The sequence below is a fragment of the Sceloporus occidentalis genome, unplaced genomic scaffold (assembly GCF_023333645.1).
Source record: "Sceloporus occidentalis isolate IW3139 unplaced genomic scaffold, rSceOcc1.0.p SCAF_12, whole genome shotgun sequence".
Taxonomy (NCBI): domain Eukaryota; kingdom Metazoa; phylum Chordata; class Lepidosauria; order Squamata; family Phrynosomatidae; genus Sceloporus; species Sceloporus occidentalis.
Genome location: NW_028316992.1, coordinates 15761371 through 15784826, shown reverse-complemented (window position 1 = coordinate 15784826; position 23456 = coordinate 15761371). Strand labels below are relative to the sequence as shown.

Sequence of the window (23456 nt, the reverse complement as noted above, 5' to 3'; positions counted from 1 at the left end):
TGCATGCTAGATGGATGGACTCTATTAAGGAGGTCAGGGGTATGAGTTTACAGGAACGAAGCAGAGCAGTAGAGGACAGGGGTTCTTGGAGATGTCTCATCCACAGGGTTGCCATTGGTCAAAATCAACTCGAGGGCAGTTAACAACAACAACAAAATGGCTACAGATGTAACTATAGCTGCCACTAGTATAACGGTGGGGAAAGATACGGTTGAGATGAAGGAGCCATCTCTGGAGCACTTGTGATTACTGCCAGAAGAGCAAAAGTGGCTTTGGTATTGTCGAGAGGAGCAATTTGATGATCAGGCCTTGCAGTACATGCACAGCTGAGAGGGGGGACTAGCTTCCCATCAAACTCGCCTGTTCAGTTGCCCGTGTCTCTAGAACTACCAATGCAGATTGCCCAGCAATACTGTCTTCATGCTCCTTCCTCTCCTCTCCTCTCTTGAACCTTGGACAACCTAGGGTTGCATTTGGTCTGGGAGGCTGATGGAAGGCTTGCAAGAGACCACAAAGAAGCCAAAAGTCCTGAAGAAGACAGGTGGAGATGCTGTCAGAGTAAATTGCCTTGGTAATCTAACAGCAATCATGAGCAATAAACATTGAGAAAGCCTGGAATCTGAGATGATGGGGCAACAGAAAAGCAGGATAATGAAAAAGCAGCTGAGAAGATGAGAAGATAGATAAGAAAGCATGGGTGCTTTACCCAAACCAGGGTATGATGTTGCTAAGGGGCGAGTCACTGTCTTCCTCTTCATCTCTGCCAACATCTTCCACTCAGCCTACTTGAGCCTTTGCCAACCATGCAAGCTGGTGGTGTTTTTGCCTGAGCCCTGTCTGCCCCATGCCACTCTCATATAGGCACTTAGGTGGGCAAGGAGTGACAGCTGGTACTTGGACATGGCTTAGAAGGAGAGGGGTGACATATGCTGACATGTGGCACCTCTCCTGCATCAACCTTTCTCCGATATGATAAAAAAGTCTGCCTCATATGCTAGATATGGCACTGCCTATATTCAAGCCAGTCATATTTTAGCACCCTTTCCTCCAAAAGTCAGTTGCAGAAGACATCTGCCTGAATCCTACCAGTCTAGGATTTGAGCTTGATGGAACAGCAGTCCAAATCCGTGTACACAAGGTACACATCTATCTAGATCTGAGTGCTACATTTGTGATATAAACTTACATTTTACCACGTCAAAAACAAATTAGCAAATTAGGAATACATTATTGTTTATGATACAGAATTCAGTACTTTTTTTGTTGTGGTTGTTGTATTGTTGTTGTATGCCTTCACATTATTTCCAACCCAATGCAAACATATCAAGCTATTTTCATGGCAAGATTTGCTTGAGGGGGGCATTTTCCTTCTTCTGCGGCTGAGGGAGTGTGATTTGCCCAAGATCAGCAAGTGGGTTTCCATGGCTGAGTTGGGGGATTTGAACCTGGTCTCCAGAGTCTTAGTTCAGCGCTCAAAATACTATACCACACTACTTTTCTAGTAGATAATAATTTGCCAGTTGAATCATTATCATGATGGCTCCAATTCACGTATGGATTCTTTGTTGAGACCCTTGAGAACAGATAAGAATCTTTAAAAAAAAAGGTTCCCTAACAGGCCAGTTCTTCAAAGAGTCTGCAGGAGAGCTACTTTAGTCTACTGCTCATCCATGCAAGTCATCTTCACTGGCTCTCAGCCGTGGAAGGGACTCATAAGGGTCATTTCAAGTATGTAAAATATTGTAAATAATACAGAGACTTCACACCACTCCTGAGGTCAGTGTAGATGCACTGAAGAGTTCTAATTAAGTGTTTGAAGAAACAACGATTCTGCAGGCATTGGAGATTATTTAATATATGCAAATAACATACACCCGGGGCACCTGGAGTTCTTTTTCTTGCTTTAATTGGGGATGTCTAATCATGCTAGGATGTCACCAGTTTCTATTAAAACAGAACACAAAGCTGAAACATACAGCATCCAGCTCTGTGGAGAGAAGCTGACTTCACCAAAATCAAAAATCTGTAAGCCAACCTTTCACAACAAGTTACATCTAATCAATTAACAAGTTAACAGATTGAGTTGCCATTGAAAATAAATTAAAGGTGAATAAGACAAATGCATCATTCACTGAAGCAGAAAAGGGTTTCTTTGGCCCCATACAGACAGGCCAAAATAAAGCTGCTTCAGGTCACTTTGGAGGTATGCTGTTTAAAGGATGTATGCGTCCTAAGAGTCCGGAAGCTATGCCAAAGCCACGCTCCAGTCCTAAGAACTGGAGCATGGCTTTGGCACAGCTTCTGGACTCTTAAGATGCATGCATCATTTAAACAGCATACCTCCAAAGTGACCCAAAGCATCTTTATTTTGGCCTGTCTGTATGGACCCAAAGTCACTTTCAGTAAGCCATCTTTGCAAACTCTATTGTATTGAGTCCTGGCTCAGGGACAGTAAAACCAGAGGGACATTCCCCTAAGTGCAGCTGGGCAGAGGACGTCAGGTCCAGGATGGCCAAATTGGTCAAGAAATGGACCACGAGGTTTGCGATGGATCATGACTAGGAAGCATTACTTTCTGAGTAGGAATATTACTTCTATGGGAATACTCAACATGGAAAGATGAAGATCGAAGAACTAACTCTGATAGTGACAACTAGCCATGTAGGCCAGGTCCACATGGGCCAGAATACTCTGGGGGCAACCCATAATATTGTGGCCCCAGAGCTGCTCTGACATCCCTGTTACCTGACACCCCCCATTGTGACTCTGGGTGGCTGTTTGCATGTGCATCCCATTGTGCTGCCATGTGCCACAGTGGTGGTGGCAAGTCACTCAATCTAAAGTTAGAATGAGGTACCCAGCTTGCATCATGACTGGGTGCCTCATTTTAACCTCAGAGCAAGTGCCTTGTCACCATGGTATTGGCACTGGGCAGCACAGCAGGATGCATGATAAACAGCCACTTGGCATTGCAACATGAGGCTCCATATTTTCCAGGAAGATGCACAGCAAATGTGTTTTTATTTTCTTAAAAAAATGTTTTACAGGGGAGATATGGTGGATTCAGTGCTGAACTGGCTGGACATCACCCAGACAATTTCCACCAGAAATGGGGATTGGTCTCTACATCATCCAGACTCATCGTCACAGGAATGGGGGAGGATGTTTTATTTGGCCTGTGCAGACAGGGCCTTAAAAGCAGATTTCATTGGGTCCTGCTCCCAGAGAAATGTGTTACAATGCTAAGGCAGGCTTGTCTACCTTTTGTGTCAACAAGTGAGCAAAACCTCACCAGTCAATAAAGCTCTTGTTTCTATAATTTTAATGCAAGAAGTCAGTGGTTAATGAGGACTTCTGGTGGAGACCTTGGAACATTTCAAGGTAATTTTTTCTTACTTTAGCTGTGACATCCAGGCAGGGAAAGAGAGAGGTGAAGATGGAAAATGGAGGAGAAAAATAAGGAGAACAAGAGGAGTTTTTTAAAAGAAGAAGAAGAAGAAGTAGTAGTAAAAATGGAAGAAAATAAAACTATTCCTCAAACAGCGAAAAGATTAGAGGATAAGGTTTGTTAAGACTAAAAGAAGCAAGAAAAATCTGACCTGGACTAAGGTAAAAGAAAGAACTGGAATAGGATGCTGGCGTCTGTGCAATAAATGAAGTCGTTTCAGCTGCATGACCCTTGGCTTGTCTGGGTAGTAACAGGAGATGATGTATGCATGAATGTATTTTCTGCATACAGAGAAGAAGAGCAAGTTTATCAGCTTCTCTGTTGGCTAATATATGTGGCTTGCAGGCTGCAAGTGTTCCCATGCTTCAGATGCTGTGAAGGCGTAGACTAAAATAATATTTAGGTTTGAGTTTCATGTTCTTAAGTGCAATTCATGGAGGCATTCCTAAGTGGAGTCCTTATTTCTTCATCCTGGTCAGGATGAAGAACAGTCAGTTGGCTATTCTGTACATAAAACATCTAGCTTTAAAGTGCAAAGAAGGAAAAAGATATGACAACAAAGATATGATAACTGCAGAAATAATGAAGTTTTACACTGTTTTAACTGCTGTGGTTAAGTGCTATGGAGTTCTGAGATTTGTAGTTTGTTGTGGTACCTGGGTTCTCTGACAGAGAAAGCTAAATATCGCACAAAACGGCAAATTCCAGAATGCCATAGCACTGAGCCATGACAGTCATGACATGGAGTACAGATTAGACCAAAGACAGAAAGGCAAATATTCAAGCAGAGTCTAACTAGGAGGGGTAATTTTTCAGATAACAGCATAGCATATAGGATCAACTAAATAATACAGACTATATGGTTGGATTTATACTTCATCATGATATCATAACTCACAAAAAAACCCTCACAACCTAATTTTCCTTTAAAATCTGTATAATATGCTGCGATTTCTATACTGTCCTTTACTTATTTCTATAATAATTTTATAGTAATTTCTATGCTGTCCTTTATCTATCCTTTACCTAATTTCTATACTGTGACTAAAAACAACATTCTATGTAATATTCCAATAATTTAGGCCACTTTACTATCTATAACTGTACATTTTAAGTAGCTGTTGGGTCTATTTTGTATTGCAACACTTGAACCATAAAACAGAATGAGAATCTGGGTGATTATCACTGGTTTGGTTTGGGTTTGGTTTTTTGCATGAGATGGCATTACAATGTCAGCAAAGTATTAATGCAATGGTCTCTTACCAAATTTGCCTGTAATCCTGTGCCCACATAAGTTATTTTATTTGCTACAAAAGCCATTGGGATTTCAGGATCTTTAGACATGCACAGGATCGCTCCTTTTGGTTCAAATGGAAATCTATATTCCTTCAAAAAGGATCACAGTTAATTTGGAAGGATCTCTTTTTAAATATCAAGTGTCAGATTATCGCTATAAAATCAATTGTTATTTTGGGTTTGAGGGACTAAGCCTAAACCCAGTTGCTGAGAAGTTCCTCTAAAATGTAGTTGGAATCATGTGATCCATGTTGAACTGCTGTCCCTGCATTCCTCACAGTTGGATATGCTGGCTAGGGTTCATGGGAGCTGCAGTCCACAATATCTGGAAGGCCACATGGTTCTCATCCCTTCTCTACAATGGAGCCTTACCTCCAGGCAAGCATACTTAGGTTAGTAGTGCCAAAAATCCTTTTTACATTTAGAACATCCAATTATGGATAGAGACTAGAGATCATTCAGCTGTGCAGCTATACAGCTTCCTGCTTCTTAATACTGTTTTTTTTAAAAGTTAGAACACAAACTTGGTTGTCGAATACAGATCTTGGAAAAAGTTGAAAGCTAATAGTAGGCAACAAACCTTTCTTCTCTTCGCAACCCATGTCAGATTTCAGGGTATGACTGCTGCTGTGCAAGGAATCTTTTGAATCTTCGTTTTCATCCAGAACCCCAGCAAAACTGATCTTCCTCTCATACCTGTGCCGATCCATCTCAGGGTCCAAACGTAACCTGCAGCTTTCCAGATCCTATAACATCATGAGAAGCACAGATGTGTGTGACCAGCAGAACCACTATTTTTTTCATATAATGTAGGGAGAACTTATGTTTCAGACAAAAATGAAAGGGAATTGGGAATTTTGTCACTTGCATTTATATACCAATCCTTCCACATCAACTCTGAGAAGTAGGTTGGTCTGAGTAGTGACTGATTTTATTGCTATTCTCCCTTTATATAATTTGATCTGATGATGTTTTAATTACTTTTTATGCTTATTAATCACTTCTAAACATTAAGTGGCTTTTGAGGGCCTGTTGTAAACATGATGTTAGAAAAATAATGGCTATAACACAATGTCTTCCAGTGAGTTTTATACTGAAGGACATATCTGAGTCTAGGGCTGTTCCAAGTTTAACATATTGTGTAGAACACCATATAGCTTCTTGGTTTAGCTCTGATAATTGAAGCATCAGAGAGCCATTTTCAGTCTTTTGTTTTGTTTTATATATTTTTTAAAAACCATAACAGCCTTGCTGAATGAAACCTATGAAATCAATAGATGCCTATGAGAAGCACTGCCAAAATAAAGCTGCTTCGGGTCTCTTTGGAGGTATGCTGTTTAAATGATGCATGGGTCCTAAGAATCTGGAAGCTGCACTAAAGCTGCACTCCAGTGCTTAGGAATGGAGTGTGGCTTTGGTGCAACCTCCGGACTCTCAGGACCCATGCATCATTTAAACAGCATACCTCCTGAAGCAGCTTTATTTTGGCAGTCTGTAACAGGCCTTAGAGACACAGAATGGACAACAGCTTTCTTCTACTGTTGTATCCCAGCAACTGATATTGAAAGGCAGGCTGCCTCTAATAACAGAATCAGTATATATCTGGATGACTACCAACCAGCTACCAACTAAATTTGTTGCTGTCACTGCATCTTGTGATAGCAACTTCTGTGATACAACTGGGTGCTTTATAAGGAAGTAATTCCTTTTGTCTCAAGCATTCTACCACCCAGTCTTGCTGGATGACTGGATTGTAGTATTACAAGAGAAGAAAACCTCTCTCAGTCCTTTTGTAACACTGTCATTTTTTTTGGCATCTCTGTCAGATGTGCTTCCAAGTTGCCTGCTGACTTGTAGCAGCCCCATGAGTTTCATAAGGTTTTCTTAGGCAATGAACAATCAGAAGTGGTTGGCCAGTTCCTTCCTCTGAAATCTAGTGCCTACAGCACCTGGTATTCATTGGCAGTCTCCCATCCAAGTACTAATTGGGTTCATGCTGCTTAGCTTCCAAGATCAAATCTATTTTTTTCTAGTTATAAAAGCTCAAGTCGCTCTCCTGATCTCTTATCAAATTCATCCATATATTTCTTCAACGCATCATTTTCTCACTCCATCCATCTCACTCTAGTTCTAATATTTATGCTATTTTAAACTCTTCTCCATCCCAGTCTTTCTCAGATTACATTTCTGTCATTGACTCACCACAAGTGGTTCTGTGCGCGGCCTGGGCATGTAGGGAAAAGTCTCTCGAAGGAATGTGGTGATCTCCAGGAGCAGCTGACATGCTGCCATCTTCAGGGCAAAAGGGCAGCAACATTTGGTGGGGTTCACAGTACCTAAATGGGGACAATATATGGGTGTATTATTAACAGAAGGAGCAGTAGTGGAAATAATTAGATCAAAGAACAAATGGACATCACCACACATGGGACACAACATAAACTGCATATGGAACACAATGGCCTCTTTAGGTTATTCTTCTTCATTTCCCAACACTGTGAATTACACACAGATCTTTTTAAAAACTCATACGTTTTTTTCTGTAGTATATAGCCGTTCAAAACAGTAAGACTAAGATGTTCTCATATGTAACTCTTCTATGAAAAGCTACATATTAATAGAGATGACACCAATTTGCTTAAAATTTATTCACCTCACATTGAGGTTCTAGTCTAGAAATGACAAATTGGTGTGTATGGCTTTCTCTCAAAGTTTTCCCTCCATCCCACCAAAAGCAATCTCTGATAAGTGAGAGCAGGAGCAAAGGAATAGAAGAGAGTAGAAATGTTTCATCTTTTCCTCCCTAGACAATTTCCCACTCACAGTCTCCACTCCTACTGTTTCCCCCATGTGTGAAAGGTATCATTTCCTATGTGAAGTTGAAGGCTTTCATGGCCGGCATCTATAGTTTTTGTGGGTTTTTGGGGTTATGTGGCCATGTTCTTTAAGAGTTTATTCCTGACGTTTCACCAGCATCTGTGGCTGGCCTCTTCATGGAATAATTCATTGAACAGGAAATTGACCTAGCACACACACATATTACAACAGTATCCAACACCCCAACCTCATGAAGGCTTTTTTTGGCCAGTTTATCACATGTCCTTTTGGGTTTCCAGCCAGCATCACACTGCGTTCCAATACAATAACTCCTTCCACCATTCATATTGTTATCTATTCACCTTGGCTTTAGGTAATATCTTTCTTTCTGCCATTCTCTCCCAGTGAGCATAGTTAATAGTGAACTTGACATCTCATCCGTATACCCATACATTTTGCATTTCTATTGCTATTCACACATACAACCAGTTCATTCATAGCTATAAAGGTCTGTTCCTACACACTTCAACTCCATGCATCTGATGAAACAGACTTAATCTATGAAAGCTTATGCTACCAATTTCTTTCTGTCAGTCTCAAAGGTGATGTAAGTTACCTTTGCAAACTACAGTCAGTTTATCTGAGAATTTGAAATAACTTTGCCATGTTTTTTTATAATTATACAAATATTTGTGATTGTTTGCCATAAATATCAATTAATACCTCTCATTTATACTTCACACTCCTCAGTACCTTTAACTTGATTCTTTGTATAAAATGATTAGCTTGTCTATTTAAAGGAGAGATGTGGTGATATGGGGGGGGGGCATTAGATCCCTATTTGACACGCATTGTGTTAACAGATTTTCCCTTTGAACTGCCATACTGTTACTACTACAGTGTGGTGATCATAAAGAAGTGATGGGTTTATTGGATTATTGCTGTTTTATTTGCAGAGACATAGCAGCTACCATTGAAGCTCAGGCTGTAAAGAAGGAGGGAAGGATAGTGATGCACTCAGGCCTAAGCTAGGTCAGTTATTCTCATTGTCTTGCTCACTTCCCTCTTTCCTAGCTGGAGCTGTGCATCTAGAAAGTCATCACTAACGAAGGATGAGGGGAAGACAGTGTTACAAATTATAATACTGTCACCATACAACAAGGTGGTCTCCAACATTTCACTGTAGGAGTCAGCCTAGCTTCAGGTTTGCCTCACTATCCTTCATCCATGATGGCTTGGGCCAGTTAGTTCAAATCAGTTCATAAAATTCATCCTCCCCTCTCATATTACACATCTCTGGCCCCTTAGGATTTCTGCCCAAGTCCTGAGAGGGCCCTGTGCACACAACCTTTACAGTTTCTTTGGGAAGGTTTCCCACATTTTTTCACATCGGATTTCAGTTCCCCCATGAATTGGGAGGGGCTACTGTATTTGTTAACTTCTCCTCTTCACAGTTTCCTGCCTCCTATATGTTTCATTTGTTCAGCCTTCAGTTTCCCAGTTCATTTTTCCTTAGCATTTTGTACAGCGCTATCCACTTTCATTTCTTCATCTACCTCTCTATTCTCCCTGCCTTTTACTAAGACTTTCTTCACATCCACATTTTTAGTTCTCGGCTTTCTTCCCCAGTCAAAAAGGCCATTGTGAGTCTTTACAACCAAATGTACACCTTCCCTTTCAATTTATAATCTGTGGACTACAAATACACTTTTGATGATATTGCCTGAGTTGCATTATTGTGTGTGCATTATTTCAGTCTTTCACTGCCAGGGAAATCCTGCCTCAGTCCCCAGAGCACTGCAGTATAGGTGTCCGGTGCATGGAGCCATTCAATCTAAAAGTCCAGCAAGGATGATCCTAATGCAAGGCCTGAATCATCCTGGTTTGGAACATGTATCTAGACGCCCAACCTACAAAACAAGGACGAGCATTTCATAAGGGACAAGAGACAATTCCATTCACATTTACCAGCCTTTTCCCTGTGCATACAAATGAGTGGTAAATGTGGAAATGCAACCCTCTTCCACTAGCAGATGAATGCAGACCATATTCTTTCTCAGATTAATTACATGTTGGCAAACCTGAGCTACTTAATGATTGGCATCTTGATACATTCTGAATCAATATTGAATGTAAGAGCCACTGGGGAAATGAGAACTAACCTTTCTTCCCCACTACATTACTGGGTGAGAGAGAGAGAGAGAGAGAGAAAGCAAAAAGAAACAAAACAAAACTGTTGCTTGAGACTCTGAATGAGAGAGCTTGAAAGTTTCAAAAGGTGAGGAATCTGTAGTATCTCTCAGGAAATGTCATGTCACTCAGTAGATTTGCTAGTCTGAGAAGTGCTGTGCTATCTACCTAGGCTCAAAGAGAACCCAAATTTTAGCAAGTGCTGCTCCTGAAAATTACGACCACTTTGGAAACAGGAAAAAAGTGCATTATGAATCAGTATATAAAGAGATCTTGTAGCACCTTTGAGACTAACTGAAAGAAAGAAGTTGGTAGCATGAGCTTTTGTAGACTTCAGTCTACTTCCCGAGATGCATCTGAGGAATGCACTTTTCCAGGGGTTGGCAACCTTTTTGAGCCGGGGGCCGTGTTGCTGTCCCTCAGACAACTGGGGGGCCGAAGCCAATAAATAAATAAATAAATAATTTTCAAAATATTTAAATAAATAAATAAACCAGGACAAATGTAGGATAAAATTTTCAAATGGTGGACACTTTTTTTTAAAAAAGTGGAGGACACGCAAAAAATTTTGCTGATTTTTTAAAAAATGTTAATATAAATGCATGTTTCTGAGGTTTCTATAGACAATTGCCCCTGTGTGCGAGATGACAAAAGCCCCGGCGGCAATTGGCGGCAGGACCGGGCTGGGGCCGGTCCCAAGGCCTCGCCGGGCCGCATCCGGCCCGCGGGCTGCAGGTTGCCTACCCCTGCACTTTTCTTTCAGTTAGTCTCCAAGGTGCTACAAGATCTCTTTATACATTGGCTTTACAGACTAACATGGCGATATCTTGAATTCTACCACAATGATGAGTCAACGTTTGAGTACTAACAGTTTTGTAGAACTGAAGTCTTGAAGTTGTTGAAAAGATACTACAGTACTTTCATTTTGAAGACTACAGTTGGAAACAGGAAAGCATAAGACCCTATATTAGGATCAGTTTAATTGAGGTAGCCAAATCCATCTTTCTTTTCCATTTTCATTCTTTACTTTCTGTAACTGCACAGTGCCACTAACTTCTTTATTCGACCCTTTCCACAACACAAGAAATATAGCAGCTTATAGCACATTAACTGTTCTGACAGAAAATCTGGGACTGTGGGAAAGGAAATAAGCATTGAGCCAACCCACCCTTTCCACACTTAGAAGACAAAGACATCATAGAACTATATTCTTCCTACCTGGCCTCCCACTGCTGCCTTCTTCCTAAAACTACATTTCTTACAAAGAGCAATTGATGCACATTAAATTAAGCATGCATACAAAGAAATATACTAAAACTGTCTCGACTCAGCGAATACTCCAGAAAGCCTCACAGAACATGAAAAGACTGCATATGTTCACAGAGAGAAGCCAGTTCCCTATACATGCTGCTCTGATTGTCAGAATGAAACAGCAAAAGTGTGGTGGCACTTTTGAAGGACACAATTAGCAAACATTGAGAACGGATGTCATATTCTAGTTTTTCATGCCTGTCTGACTTACAAAACCCTTCTTGTTTTTCTGTGTTCAATCAGAACTCGAAGAAGTTATTATTTCAGAATGCAGTTTCCAGAATCCTCCAACCATGTAGCCATGCTGGATGGGGGATTCTGGGAGTTATAGTTCACAACAGTATTAAGTTTTCCAAGCTGTGCGCTCACTCATCCAGAAGAAGCCAGACCTTCCCTCTCTCTTTAACTTCATAAATAAAATTCCATTCTGTATAAACAAGCAACTGGAATAAAGTGTGCAAGATGTGAAAGAAGAAAAGGATCTTTTCACATTTCCTCCTGCTTTACATTTCAGATTGCATTTGATTTATGAAAGCTGATATCACCTGACTTTGCGTATTGCCCATTGTAACCATTTGGAATTAGATGGGATGATAGCTGAAATACTTATACTAGTTTTCTTTCATAATTTTTCGCTAATCTGCCCTTAGAACTGTGTAACTGCTGGATGAATACAACAAACTTACACAAAACTCTAGCAGATTACATGCTCTGAAAAACAACTGTACAGGCAGACAAGTCCATATATTAGTGGAAGACAGCAGTACACACAGTGCTTTGCAGCAGACAGACAAACAAATAGACGATGTTGGGAAAGGGTTTTGTACGGAGTGTTAGTGTAACTTGCACTCTATATTGGCATAAGATACTATCATGTTCTACACATCCATGCTGATTTTAAACTGTGAAACTGTTCTTTACTTTCTAATTAATAATCAATACACTACTTTAGTTACTTCATTACACAATGTTCGAGGATACTTTCAACCTATATCTTTAAAAAGATCAGCACACCAACATTTGGCCACTAGTTTTAAAACCAACCTAATTTACCTAATTTCTGTTTGGCTTGGGTTTAGCTCAGCTCTGAAAAGACTGGAGCTGTTGTACAATATAACATTATAACAGGCTTAATCTCATTCTCAAAGCTACTTGCATTAAAGTTCCACTCTCTTTTAAAAGTAATAGCCTCTCTGTTATGAATTGCTTATTATATTTTCTACAGATTTGTCATAAAAATGATTAGGTTTCTCATAGCACATCCTTCTAAGGATCAGCTTGTAACAAATATTAAAGTCAGAAAACTGATTTTAAAACTCCAGTCTTTTCTGAATTATAATCTTTAGATAGCATTTATTGTTTTAATCACTGTAATGACATATGGTCTCGACAGAGAAAATAGAATAACTGCTTTTGAAGTAAAGAACACAAAAAGAATGTAACAAAAATCCTCCCAATAATAATAAGTCACAGAGATTAACCTGATTTACAACCAGTTGCTTCAGTCTCACCAGGGAGAACCATATCTGAAAGCAGAGCTGAAAAAATGAAGGGACTTTATAGTTAGCCAGAACATCGTTCATCTAGGGCATGGGTGAGAATCATATAGGCCTCCCAGTCATGTCAGATTGCAGGTCCCACAGCCTTAACCAACATAAAAAGTGAAGGAATAATGGGAATTGCATTCCAATAAGATCTGGAGGGCATCATAATTCCCATCCTGAGTCTATTCTGTCACGAGCTCTCCAAGATGTCAGATTTAAAAACAAGTCTTGCCCAACCCTACTATCTGGGACACTTAAAACAACTGAGGTGTGAGGAACTGAACTTTAGTCCTTCTCTATAGGTACTACCATAGATACTATCATAAACCTCATGTACAGATTCCATGAGGTTTCTTGCATATCTGCACATCTCCACATTGTCCTAGTCATCCAAATGCTACTCATCTTATTGGAAATGACCTATGGCGGCAGATGGGGAGGTACTGTATGTCCCCATCTGGGCCTACCAGACTGGTTCCATTTGGGACTACTTCCATTGGATTAAAGCTTTCTCAGGTACGGTTTGTGCTGTAAAATACAACACATCTGCTTTATTTGTGATTCCTGTTCCTCTTTTCTGCTTCTGCCACTACAGAATGCATTACAGCTAGACACAGGCAGATAGAGAGGAAGGAGGGAAGCGAAGTTTGGAATACAAGTGGGTGGAAAGAGAATGAAAGAGAGAAAGAAAGAATTAAGTGTTCCTAAAGCAGAGATTCTTACAAGCGGGGGTTCTTGTAGTAAAGGGAGTCTCCTTACTGTCATCTAAAAAGTCTTCTTCCTCATCCTCCTTTCTCAGTCTCCTCTTGGTCTCTTCATCATAAATAAGGCCCAGCAAGTTAGCTGGACTCTCACTCTCGCTATGGCAGAGCTCATTCAGACGGACTCCAATTGCCTGCCAGCAGAAGAAAGAGTGACAAACAACTAAATATTACAGGAAAGTCTTTGGGTCTCAAAGCTTTGCCAAAGAGCTGAAGGCCTCAGATGGGCAACACCACCCATGTTGTCTTTATGTAGATGGCTAAGTGTAGCTGAAGGTACTTAAGACTGAAATGTCCAAAGTGTTGAAACTCATTTGTTTTAAAATTGGATTTTCTGTTTATATAAAAATAAATGTTTCTATTTATATTAAAAAGAATTCAAGTTAGAAAGTGGAAAAAAATAATTATAGTAGCATTTGCGTAGCTCTTTAATAAATCCAATCTACTTCATTTTCCTCATTGAAAATGAGAGAACGAGGTGTGCCTATAGCAGAAGCCATAGTTACAATCTCATGTGCACTTTTTTTTTGGTAAGAAAGCTACTCTGAAAATTATGACACTTAATTATAAGTAGATATGTACAGAGCTGCACTCTTATTGGCCATGTCCTCTAATTTTAATTTTATTGACGGTGGTTGACAGATGTAGCAGTTTGGGATACGATGCATGTTTGATAATTCTGCTTAATGGATATTTCTTGGGATCTGCAATTTGAAATGGAACAGAATCAGGTTTTGTAATATGTTAGATGGAAATAGAATATATAACAGTGTCATCATCAACAACAGTGTATTTGTACTTGCTCTTCTACTTATGATAGACTGCTGTTTAGATCAGAAAATACAGTACAAATACATAATGGACAACATACCAAGATAATATATTAAGAGAATATAAAACTACCGTAAGCATAACGATCCTCAAACTTTCCCTCTAAAATGGAACTGTGGAGCTGGGGTCCATAACTGGTTCCTTTATTTATTCAAATACCATGTTGCCTGGCAGTTCCTAAGCCACTGCATTTTTTTTGTATTAGTAATGTATTCTTTATTAGTTGTGTAGCTATGAGAGCAAAATGGGGGCATTGCTCCCCATAAGAATGCTACCACCCAAATGAAATTTTCCTTCAGTCCTCAATTTTTTAGCATCGCAGTAACCTAAATGTTCAGTTGAGTAGTTAGAAATAGAGTTTAGGCATAAAAAAAAAAAAAAAGGGGGGGGGGCAAAGTTACCAAGGAATGTGAACATGGCAGATAGAGGCAATCTATTTGGGAACAATTTTAACTGTCTCACTCTCTGCAGTGCTAGAAATCTCGGGACTGAAGGGAAAGGAAACACAGAGGAAACTCTATGGGGGCATAATTCTTATTTGGGGGTCAATGCTTTCATTTTGCCTCCATCCTCCATAGCTACACCTCTGCTCTGGACAGTGACTTAATGTAATAGCAAACTATACATGGATATGAAGATCAGTGAAACACAGAGGAAGTTTTCTTTGTGCACCACTTTAAAGACAAGAGGAGTAAAAATATTTTGAACTGCAAAGCCTAAATCAGTGTTTCAAGCCACATTTGTCCACCTAGAAGAAATTAAGAACAGGAACTTACATCTCCCCACTGATAGAAGAGTTTGGCTGCATTCCACTGTAACTTCTGGTTACGTTTGTTCCCCACTATTGGAGAGCGCCCACGAGAAAGGCCCTTTTTTGTGATGTTCACATGGTGTCCCTTCATCCATTCAGGCCAGTTGCCACGATTACAGCGGTGAACAAAGCGAGCACACTCCAAGAACAGGGCTGCTCTTGCCACCACCGGCGCTTCCTAGAATGTGTTATCAAAATATCATCAAGAGTTCAAAACAGGCAAAAAGTAACGCTAAAACAAGGTCGCGCCAAAGTACTTTTTCTGCATGATCGTACATGACAGTTCCACTAAAAGACAATGTTAGTGAGACAGAGATCACAGATCATACCATGTTAATAAAGAGTGACAGGTCAGGAGATGCTAAGAATGTACCCATAATTTTTGATTTGTAGCCATGGCTTTGTCCCAACCAACAATGCAACAGTTACAGTGTATCACTGCTAATTTTTTTTATTTATTTAAAAATATTTTGAAGAAATAAGTAAGTCCTCTTCCTACTGCCTTTTACTTTACTAAGCTTTAACATCTTTTCCAATGGGTCATGTCGTCTCATGATACATACAATGTACAACAGCATCAGTTTAGTCATCTTTGGGCCCGAACAGACAGGCCAAAATAAAGTTGCTTCGTGTCACTTTGGAGGCATGCATCCTAAGAGACCAGAAGCCTTGCCAAAGCCATGCTCTAGTACTAAGCACCGGAGCGTAGCTTTGGCGCTGCTTCTGGCTTCTTAAGATGTGTGTGTCATTTAAACAGCATATCTCCAAAGTGACCCAAATCAGCTTTGTTTTGGCCTGTCTGTTTGGGCCCCTTTGCTTCTAGTGAAAGTTTAAGCTAGATTTGATTTAAGATTTAAGATTCAATTCTCTTTTTAGTAGTCCATGTTATTCACATAATTCATATCCAGCACCACATTTCAAATGAGCTGTTTTTTCTCCTGTTAGTTTTCTTCACTATCCAGTTTTCATGACTATATATGGAACGTGGAAATACAATGGCCTAGATTATTATTCTGACTTTGAGACCATAATAGGATTATTGCATGGAAACAGTGGGACTTCAACAAGTCTGTAACTGTCAGTTGGAAAAGGCTGTACTAAAGCATGGAATCTCATCTGACGTCTTGTTCAATTAAATTTGTCAGTGATCTGCATTTCTCTCTTTTTTCCACCCCCACCAACATGCTTCACTCATTCTTCAAATGCCTTGTTTGCTAAAGGTTAATCAGGAGTAATTTATTTTGGTTAGAGAGCACTGATCCATAGCAAGAACAGCAATACACGGATAGCTACAAAGATCAGTGAGTGAGTTAAGATTGGAGAAATCGTAATCTGAAATGTTTGAATCTGTAAACATATGCAGAATATATTTCTGCACAGCTGAATCATTGCATCCTTTCTGCCTCCCTGATACCAAACAACAAATGCGAACTGAAAATATCAGTGGTAAAGTACAGGAGTCAAGGATTCCAAATTTAATTTATAGCATCTTCAGATCTGACAAATCCACTCTTCTTTGCACCTATTTTATCTTACTTGTAGAATTAAAATGGTTTGGGTAAAAAAGAAGAAGAGGAAGGTAAAAATCAGAATAGCAAAGGTGTAGATGAAGAGAGGGAGAGAAATGGAGGATGAGTTTGAAGAAAACTTTTCACTTAGACCCAATACAGATGGCCAAAAGTGGGGTGGGGCTGATTTTAGGGCTCCAGAGGGCTGGGTGTCCATGCACACCCAGCCCTTCTAGCAGAGTCCATGTGTCATCTTGCCAGCACCCTGTCCACATGGGGCGTGTGGCGATGACGTGTGGGCGTCTGTGCGCCCAAACAGAAGCAGCGGCATCAATGCGCACAAACGCCATTATGGCGCTTCTAAAAAGAAGCCGCTCTAGGTGGCTTTCTTTTAGGGCACGTGTCAGTGCCGTGTTGAGGGGTTGGTGTGGCGCCGATGAGGGGCATAAACGGGCGCCATGGAGATGCCCATCTGTATCGCCCCTTAGCTTTTCAAGTGCATCTCACCCCAAATAATATCACACAACACTTTACATTACACCAAGTGTACAACAGAAATCAGTTCAAAATATAATTGGCAGAGGAGGAAAAATTACTTGAGAGAGCCACAATTCACACCCCAATACTGCAAGCAATTTTCCTTCTATACAGACCCATGGTAGACAGAGGGGAATCGCCTGCTTCTCAGGCCTAAAAGGCTGGCATTCTGTGTGAGAATGTTCATAGGAAACTGTGTGGAGTTTTGGTGTGGAGATGTGGTACCAAGCTCAGTGCAATATAGGTCTGTCCATAGGCTTTCCAGTCCAGAAATGCATCTGAAGTAGTAGGCTCAAGTCTACGAAAGCTCATGCTACCAACCTTTATATTTCAGTTAGTCTAAAAGATGCTGCAATATCCCTTTGCATACTTATTTTCCAAACTAACACAGCTGTTTCTTTGACAGGTTAGATATAGGCAAAACCTGTACCATGGCTTTTCCAGATGACCCCAGATAGTGCCTTGCATGGTGAGATTCTTTGCATCCACATGCCAATGCATGGCCGTTGTTGTTTTGGAGGTAGCGGTTGTCTGTGGTGCAAAGTAACTTAAGAAGGAAACCTGAGAGTTTTAGAAAAATTGCTCTAGAATGCATTGTTCTTATATTAGGATCTGTATTTCCTACACTGGCAATTTTACCTATCCAATCTTCTGTCACCCAAGAACAATTCTCAGCACATTACTAAAACTGAATATATAGTTTGTCCCTGAGTTGCTCCAAAGGGGTTAGTTTCCTGGCAACATAAGCTCTCAGCTCTCAATTGCATAATCAATTTCTGCAAGATCTTAAACTTAAAGTTGTATCATAGACAAGAGGATTTCATGATGTAAATTTCTATTGACCCATTCTAAATTTAAAGCCATTTTTATAAATGTTATACGCAGAGAGAGTTAGCATGCTGAATGTCAGAGCATTATGCAAATACCCTGCAATAGCTTACCTTATGCCCAGAGCAATCTGAAGAAGCAGCAAGAGAAAGATGAAGATGTGTGACAGAATGGATAAGGATGAATTCACACCACAGAGAAACACATCACAAATGGAGAGAAATGAATCAGCCAGTAGGTGCATAGCTGAAAAGAACCACAGGTTACCACTTTCACTGACGACAGAAAACAAAGCAAAACATGGCTGCAAAACTGTAACAAGATGGACACTTTCTTTGGAATTTGGTGTACAAAATGGCCTCGCTGTTGCTTCCATTACAATATTTATGTAATAACTTTTAAATATGATAAAACAAACAAACTAAAGAACCTTCATTTACCTTCAGAATACTTCACATAACCCTAAAAGGCTTCCCAATGGTCAACTCAACATTTACAATAAAAGTGCAGGACAGGCCCAAGGATTTTGGGGGGTGAAGTGGGAATGACTAGTATCCTTGAGGGGAGAAAAGAAGTTAAATTGTAAGTAATGCATCAGGATATTTATACAAATATATTTCCCTGTAGCTGTATGAACTGTCCAGCCCTCTATAAGAGCTGGTGAGATTTGTGACATTTGCTAGCACAAGTCAGACACAACGCTAGGAGAGAAGAAGCAGCATTCTAACTGATTGCTTCCAATTTTATCTGGTGTGGGGAGCAGTAATATTTTTCCCAATGTGCCAGGGACTGGAATCATATTTCTGGCTGTTGGCTATAAGTGTCTCTTTCCTAGAAACTTGCCACAGACCAGAAGCCAATGACTTGTGGAACAGTAATGGTCTATGGACCATCACTTTGAGCAAACTATCTTAGTCCCTACTCGCACATCCTGTACAAAGGATAAGACAGCAAACCTGGCAACATGAAGAAGGACATGTATCTAATAAATAATGGCATTGATATTTCAGGGACAGTGAGAAATAGTGCCACTGATAGAATTTTCAGGTACCAGAGCAGATGTGAGTAAATTTCCAGAGTAGACAGAAGTGGCATCAGATGTCCAGGACATTTATCATTTTTGTATAGGCCACATATTGCCATATAAATGCAAATCAGCACCCTTAATAAGTTAAATGAAGCACGTCAGCCCTCCAATAACCAAGTCCTTTCTTTGGGAAAGGTCAGAGAGGGCTATATACCTGTAGAAACGTCAGAGAGGGCCAATGTACCTTATATAAACTTATACCTGGAGCAGTGAAACTTGGGCACTGGTGCAGGGAGACAATTGGGATGCTAGTGATGTCCGGATGCTGCACAGTGTTGGCGTCATAATGGCGGCCCCCTGTGTAGATGGGAGGCCGCCATGATGGCGGCATCTGTACAGACTAGGGTTCCTGAGCGTGCAGTTGGTGCACGCTCCCGAAGCCTAAAATGGACGCTGGTGCCGCTTCCCACCCGTTTGTATAATATCATCTTAATAAATTATGGCCTTTAGGTCTTAAAAACAAAGCTCAGCAAAGAAGTGTTATGATTATTTCTTTCTAAAAATGGGCATTCAAGGCATTTCCCCCTTTAAAGGCTTTAATATATTTTAAAGTATTCAGATTGTGTGATAAGGGAAAAATATTGATTCAAAAGCAAGCAAAACAGGTAAGCTTTCAAGCCTATATTCAAATTCTACCTAAACTAGAGTTGACCTCATTGCTTGAAGGGAATTTACACATATGTTGGCTTACCATTCAGTAGTAGCATTCTTCTTATTGCAACATGTTGGAAAAGGTAGGCAGAAGTAAGCTTTCTATTACAACAGGAGACTATAATTGCACTAAGCAAGTAGTTTGTGGGGGTAAGAGGCATAAAAGGGACACTTTGTACATCCTTGAATCTTCTCAGGGGTAATTAAAGATAGCTGCTACCTAATAAAAAATGACTCAAGGAAAAAACTCAAAAAGTGTCCATACAGAGTTGAACTGACATAGGATTGCTAGTGAATTGTAAACATATGTGCATATGCAGGAATACTCATACATGCCATGCAACACAAAAAGATTCAATATACAAAAGTATTGCTCTGAACAGCAATCACACTACAAAATCAACAACAGGCAAAGAGTATTCCAGTGGCAGATGAGATGAGAGGAAAGCAAGAAATATAAAGCAGCTGAAGCAACAGCACAGATTGGATCAAAATCTATGCTAGGCTTGGATCTTCTAGGCCTTGAATCCACAAATCACCATTCTATAAATAAATCATAAACTAGAAATCTTTGAAGGCTCCCATGCCTCCAGTGAATAACCAGAGACTCACAGCTATGGTTTGCTTTAATTATTTATAACATCATCTCAACCTCTCCAAGGAATTATAGGAGTCAAAGCCAGATATGCCACTCTTACATTTAAAAGACCTTTACAAAGGCTTGGTAAGTAGAGCTGTGAAATATGGAGCCTTAAAGAAATCTGAATAAAAGAGCTGTTTTCATTAGATGCAGCGTAATTCTAGTAAATCAAATATTCTTTCCATTACAGACCAGATGGGAGAAGCTCCTGTTTGTTAATAATTGTGCTTAACTATTCTATCGTATTTCCTTGTTATCTCCTGCACCTTCACAACAGTCGGGATACATTAACATATCCCACTTTATACATTACTGAATCATTAGTTGGGAACAATGTTCAGGACAGGAGTGACTTACAAGATCAAGGGCAGCTGCCAAGATAGAAGCATCAGGGATTGTTCCTGGTTCGCAGCAGTTTAAGAGAAACTGAAAACGCTTCATGCCTTGCCGTATTGCACCCAGGTTCACAACATTCTTGGATTTGCTTCCCTCTTGGTTGGAAGCCAGGTGATCATCATATGTCTGGCAACCTTAAACAAGAATACAAAAGGGGGTTGTGGGAGAAAGGGGGAAGAGGAACCTCCAGCAAGAGATTAAACACAGAATAGGCTCACAGAAGATTGTAGCGCATGTGGTTCCTAATTTCTGGCCCATCCATGTATCACCACTAAGCATAGCATAAGGGCAGAGGGGTGCATGTGGAGCATCCTTGAACAAAGCAATATCAGTGTGAACCATCAGATGTAATGTTTCTGCTTTCTTAGCAGTGGAGAAAATGGATGAGAGAGAATATTTACTGACATGCCACAGGAAAACAAATGTTCTTGAGTTTCTGGACCCTTACTGTTTGAGTGATATAGTCCAGGACCCCCTGTGGATACCAAAATCCATGGAAGCTCAAGTCTCATTATATACAGTGGTGTTGTAAAATGGTGTCCCTGATATAAAATGGCAAAATCAAGATTTACTTTTTGTAATTCAGATATTTTAAAAATATTTTCAAGCCATGGAAACTTGAATCCATGGATAATGAATCTGTGGATGCTGAGGGCCAGCTCTATGTCTGAATTGTTTTGAAAGCACCGGACTGCACTATTTGAGATGCCTGCATCTTCAGTGAGTTAATCAGAAGGATATATGGTTTAAAGGAACACAGCAACACAATTACTGCAGTCTAACAGTATATTTCAAAACTTGGAGGAGGTTTTCATAGCTTTGTTTCAGTGCCAAGAGCCAGTCCCCTTAAGTTAGTCATTACTAAGTCCCGTTAAACTGAATAAATCACAAGTAAGTTAGGTCCAGTTATTTTCAGTCTTAACTAACCATAGTTGCATCAGTGCTACTGGCTTTCTATTTCCCTGTTCCCATGGTTTGGGTCCAGGTTACCTACAGTATCACCTCCTCCTATATAATCTTCCCCACACTCTCAGGTCCTCTAGTAGACATTTAGATCAACAGGTCAGGACTAGACTGGCAACTGTCACCCAGAGGACATTTTCATCGGCCGCCCCTAGACTGTGGAATGACCTTCTGGGAGCGATTTGGCAGTTTATCATGCTGTCTATTTTTTTTTAAGTATTAAAGATCTATCTCTTCTAGCATGTCTATTCAAATCTTGCTATGAATTTTAAACTGGAATATTATAATTTTATGCTGCATGATTTTAATGTGCCGTATGTTTATGCGTTTTAACTTAATGTGTTAAAATGTGTTTTAATCTATGTTGCATGGCTGACAGACTGTAAAGGGAAAGTATTTTGGAATATGCAAAACTGAACGTTGTATTTTCAGGTGAGGGGCCACAATGTCGTGAAGACTGGAACCATTTTTGTGCATGTGCTATTAACTCAATAGTGTTAGAAACATTTGCTTGTAGTGTTAGATTGAGGGAGCAAACATTCTCCATTTTAAACAGTATTATTTGTTGATTGCCATAAATGATATGCTGAAGACAAAAGACTGCTCTTCACTAAACCTTACTGGCTGAATTCTTGAGTGTTATGCTGATTTATATCAACTATGGTGCAGTAAAGGGAAGAAAGGGTAAAAGATTATATAAGGTATAGTCCTAGATAGTCACTGAGTAAGGGTCTATGAAAAACAATAAGACTCTCTAACCAGGGCTCATCAGAATAGGGAAAGGGTAGTTGCTTTCTAGAAAAATCATCCACTATGTCTTAACACTTTCATAGAATGAATATAAAGGCTTGAACAAAACTACCCTTTCATTAAAAATGAATAAATTTGCTTCGGTTTAAAAAGTGACAAATTCCCATTCAGTTTTAATAACCATATTTCCAGTAAAAATGATAGCAATTAAATTTTGAAGTTCATATGCTTGTCTTAAAACTCAAACTTAAAATTTGAGCTTGGTAACAAATTTTCAAACCATGTCCCATGATCATGCATGAAATTAACAGAGGAGTCCAAATAATAAAGCAATGTGTTACCACAAAGCCCATAAAGAATAATAATCTTCATATAACGCATTAAAAATAATTATAGGAACTTCTCAATTGGCTGGTTATAACTGCATTGGGTATTGTTTACAAAATGGGGTGGACTAATATTCATTTGGCACATTGAGCTCAGAAAGATCACAACTACTTGTGTTAAAACACCATCCAAAAGGTATAGTCACTTGACATTATTTGGTGCATTACCCCTTTATGTATAGAAATGCATTGCATGATGAAGCAATGGATAAAGGATGCAGTAACATTATTTCCATCTTTGACAATGTAATATGTAATGTCAGATCATATACAGTGTCATGAAAAAATACAAAGAGAACAAAATTCATTGAGATAGGATGCTGCGTTTCTTTTTCTGTACAAAAATAGGAGAATGTCAAGATGCAAGGTTGTTTCCTTGGAAACCAGGAGCTCACATCTGCAACTGGATGGCTCTGAAGTACTTGAAAACATATAATTCATATATAATATATATATATATATATATATGAAAAACACACTTTCTCCCAGATGCCTCTGCTTCAAGAATGAACAGATATATCTCAAGTATTAAAATGTTGTTATGAATTTTGTTGAGAATGCAAGACAACATCTCTAAGAAATGGCATGAAGACACAAGACAAATAAACACAGAAGAAAAGAGATAATTAAAACACATTTTATACAGGGTTTTCCATTTCATCAGTGCTGAACTTTACAGAAAAAAATGATAGATGATCAAG

At 39.6% G+C, this 23456-nt stretch overlaps 1 protein-coding gene across 2 annotated transcripts in view; it reads right to left on the bottom strand.

The window, feature by feature from the left end:
- Positions 1-23456, bottom strand: part of UNC80 (unc-80 subunit of NALCN channel complex) — a 166757-nt gene that overhangs the window by 91310 nt on the left and 51991 nt on the right. For both annotated transcript variants that reach the window (XM_089477635.1, XM_089477634.1), the window contains exons 22-26: positions 20618-20790; positions 14975-15187; positions 13330-13501; positions 6947-7080; positions 5325-5490 (exon numbers count right to left, since the gene is read on the bottom strand). In XM_089477635.1, coding sequence (XP_089333761.1) covers positions 5325-5490; positions 6947-7080; positions 13330-13501; positions 14975-15187; positions 20618-20790 — 858 coding nt within the window. The remainder of the gene's footprint in view (positions 1-5324; positions 5491-6946; positions 7081-13329; positions 13502-14974; positions 15188-20617; positions 20791-23456) is intronic.